Source organism: Fonticula alba, assembly GCF_000388065.1.
Source record: "Fonticula alba strain ATCC 38817 unplaced genomic scaffold supercont2.4, whole genome shotgun sequence".
Taxonomy (NCBI): Eukaryota; order Rotosphaerida; family Fonticulaceae; genus Fonticula; species Fonticula alba.
In genome coordinates this window covers 327338-331066 of record NW_009242974.1, presented here as the reverse complement: position 1 = coordinate 331066, position 3729 = coordinate 327338, and the positions used below count along the sequence as shown (strand labels likewise).

Genomic DNA, 3729 nt, shown 5'->3' with positions numbered 1-3729 from the left:
CCCCCCCCCGCACCCTGTCTGCGCTGCCTGCTCCCCCGTCCTATTGTCGCCCATCTTTGCTGCTCCCCTTCCGCAGGGTGTTCCCTGCCCCCTCCCCTGCCCGTCTCACCTCCCGCCCAGAAGTGACCACTTCTCACCAGCCACTTGGCCTGTGGTGGCTGACCTCGCTGCGAGCTGGGTCGCAGGGCAGCCTGCACTCCAGCTGCTAGTAGCATGCGCCAGTGGCGTGCCTCCTCCGCGATCCTCCGACCTGGGCGGCGATCATTTTCGAAGGAGTCCCGCCCGCTGGCTGGCCGGGCGCTCTGTCGTCCGGATGACTCGACACCCTGTGCCGGGGCCCCTGCCTCCGGGGACGCCCCCACCGAGGACAAGGCCGATGATGGTGACGATCCCCACAAAGCGACTCCCCCCTCGGAATGTGACTCGAATCTGAACTCCCTCCTCACTCAGAAGGGCTTCCTCTCGAACAATCAGCTTGACAGCCTGGCCTCGGCCCTTGCGACGGCCGTCTTGCGGGATCCCTCCATCCTGGGCCCGGCGGCGCTACCGCCCCCCCGTATCCTTGCTCCGAGTGTCCCGGGCCGGTCCATGGTGGATGCCACTTTCCTGGACTCTCGGAGTCTCTGGCGAGAGACCGGCCGGCAGGAAGTCCCCCTCCCCTGGCATGATGGGGATGATCCGGCTCAGGAGGAGTACCTGGCGCGGCAATTCGAGCGCGCGAGCAGTTCCGAGGATTTGGACGACCCGGATTCGGACTTGCATCCTGACAGCGACATGCCCGAGCTGGAGGCCTATCCGGGCCGAATGACCGGGCCGGTCAGCTTGAGTGGCTTCCGGCGGCAACTACGCACCCGAGAGGTGATGGCCGTCGAGCAGCGGACTCCAATGAGCCATGCTCTGACGCTGCCACTTCACAGTCCGGCCCGGCCGCCCGGCGCGGCCCCGCCTCCCCCGTTGAACATCCTGTTCGAGCGCTTCCACCGCATGCTCCTGAATGTGGAGCACACCCATCCCCATGCGATGGACAACTCGTCGAAGGCCATGGAGCTCCAGCAGCTGGCCGCCCGGCGGGAGCTGAAAAACAACCAAATCTTCCGGCGGACCCCCTCGGTCTTCAGGTCCTCCGAGCGCTTTGTTTGGTGGTGGGACGCCCCCCGGCCGCCGGGGCAGAAGTTTCACCAGAAGATGCTGATCCCGGCCGACAGGCTGATCATCCGCATGGCCGAGTCCCTGTGCCTGTCTTTTGGGCCGGAGTTCATGGACGCGGCGTTGGAGACACTGGGGCAGCTGGAGCCAGTGATGTGAGTCATGTTTTCTTTTTCCCCTCCTTCGCCCCTTCGCCCCTTCGCCCCTCCCTCCTCTCGCCCCCCTCGGGCTTTCGTCCATCCGCCCTGCCCTCGCCGCCTCTCCGCCCGGCCAATCCCCTGCTGACCCATGCCTCTCCTCGATGGCGTCTTCATGGCCTTCAGTCGTCAAATAAGTGGCGGCAACTCGGTCAACATCCTGCTTGGCCATCTGGATGCCGTGACTGTCGACTCCTTCATCGACCCTCACATTCCGAAGGACTATTGTGCGCCTGCCTTTTTTTCTTGCCTTCTCCCGCTGCGTTCATCTTTGCCCTCGCGTCTGGCTTGGCTGCCCTGGCTAGGCACTCATCCCCCTCGCTTCGGCATGCTCACCCCCCTGGCTTCGGCATGCCCACCCCCCTGGCTTCGGCATGCTCACCCCCCTCGCTTCGGCATGCTCACCCCCCTTGTCAGCAAATGCCCGAGCCATTTATGCCACCGTCCCGGCGACGCATCCCTTGAATGAGACGATCTACAGGATTGCCCGTACGCACCTTCCCCCGCCCCCCCCCCCCCCTGTGGCAACGCCATCTTCTTCGAGGGCGCCGAGCAACTGACCTTTGGCGGCCCTGTCTCCCCCCCTCCCTTCTCCCCACCCCCTGGGTGTTCTATCTCCACCCAGGGCTGATCGCATATGAGCTCTACCGAAGCGGGCTCCTACCATCCCCCGATCCCGGAGAGGTATGTGCATGGATGCGTGCATGGATGCGTGCATGGATGCGTGCATGGATGCGTGCATGGATGCGTGCATGGATGCATGGATGTATTGCCGCCTGGTTGCTGGTGTTTGCCATTCGGCCTGACCCTTTCCCCCTCTCCTCCTCCCTCTGTTGGCGGATTCAGCTACGGATGACCCTGGCCCGGGTTCCGCGCCGGCAATCCTCCTCGGGCGACTACAAGTCCTTCTCTTTCGATGCCCGGCCGATTATGCGGGCTTTCGGGCCGGGGACCGCTTTCGAGCTGGGATTCTTCACCATCGCCTCGCTCGAGCTGACGCGCTTGCATGGGACCCCGATGAACCCCGGGTCACTGAACTCCGAGCTTTCCATCCCCTTCGCCAAGAAGCAGCCGCCGAGCATTTCACAAGCACGGCTCCCGCAACTTCCGCCAGACCTGCTCCCGCCGAAGGACGCCCCGGCCAATGTTGCCCCACCGCCGGCGACCCTGGCCGCCTCTCGCGAGCAGGATCTCCTCTTTTCCCTGGCCACGTCCACCCTCCTGGCGCCCTCGGTGCCTGGGATGGTGGCTGGCCATGAGCGCCTCATCACTTCCCGATGGGCGCTTCCCGACCTTGTGCCCAATGCCCCGAGGGGGCTGCCCGCCGACCGGCGTGGGCTTGATGGTGCCGGCGGCGGCCCGGGCGCGCCTGGGGTTGCCCCCCCGCCGCTGGGGGGGTCGCCGTCAAGATCGCCCTCTGCCGCGCCGGCAGACGGCTCCTTCTCCTTTTACTCCTCCCCTCCCGCCGCCGCCTCCTCCTCCTCCTTCCCCTCCGGCCGTTACTTTGACGCTCCACTGCAACGTGCCCTTCCTCAGAATGCCCTTCAGTCCTTGACGCAGCGCCTGCCAAAGTCCCCGGCGTCTGCCCCGTCCGCCATCTCGCCCTTTGCCTCGTTCATGCCCAGCCGACCGGGCCCGAAGGATGCCCCTCCGGAGGTTGCCCAGCCTCGGGTGCTGGATCGGGCCGTGCCAACCGGCCGTTCGCCCCTGCTGGATGTGATGCCCAATTTGGACCTGCTCTTGAACAGCATCAGGGAGGTGGCGCAGCAGCGCCCGCTGATGCGGGAAAAGCACCAGAACCCGACGCACCAGCATCTCACCTCGCTGTCCTCGCTCTCGGATGAAGGCCCGGAGGCGGCCGAGGAGCAGGATGTCGTGAATATGACCATGGCCAGCGGCTTGGCCCTGGCGCCAGAGCCCCCCGTGCCATCTGGACAGCCCGACCCGCCGGTCGTGGCCCCGGCCCCGGGCGCCCCGACGGCTGACCGGTCCATCGACCGGTCGGTCTTGGACGCCGGGCTGCGGAATATCGGCCTCCTGCCATCAGGCACCAGGACGGGGCCGCTCTCGGCCGAAACCCGCACCCGGCCCAAGCGGCGCGGCAAATCCAAAAAGCGCGAGGCCGCCGCCGCCGCCGCCGCCAGCAGCGGCAGCGGCAGCGGCAGCGGCAGCGGCAGTGACCCGACTTCGGACCCCAAGTCGGGCGAAGGTGGCCCTTAGCCCGGCCCCATGGGCGTGTCCCCTCCTCTCGCGGGCTCCTCCCCCATGATGTGTGCAACTTTCGGCGCGGCGCCTGTCCTCCCGGGCACCCAATCATCTTTCTCTCCCAGTGCCCGTGTGTGCATGCGTGCGCGTGTGCGCGCGCACACGTCCCTGTGCAGTTGTA

At 66.6% G+C, this 3729-nt stretch overlaps 1 protein-coding gene across 1 annotated transcript; it reads left to right on the top strand.

Moving 5' to 3' along the window:
- Positions 1-6: 6 nt before the first annotated feature.
- On the top strand, positions 7-3563 carry H696_02617 (hypothetical protein; the record flags this gene model as incomplete). Its single annotated transcript, XM_009496528.1, has 5 exons — positions 7-1301; positions 1470-1570; positions 1761-1832; positions 1969-2027; positions 2190-3563. The coding sequence occupies exons 1-5, from the start codon at positions 214-216 to the stop codon at positions 3561-3563; spliced, it is 2694 nt and encodes an 897-aa protein (XP_009494803.1). The 5' UTR covers positions 7-213.
- Positions 3564-3729: the final 166 nt, after the last annotated feature.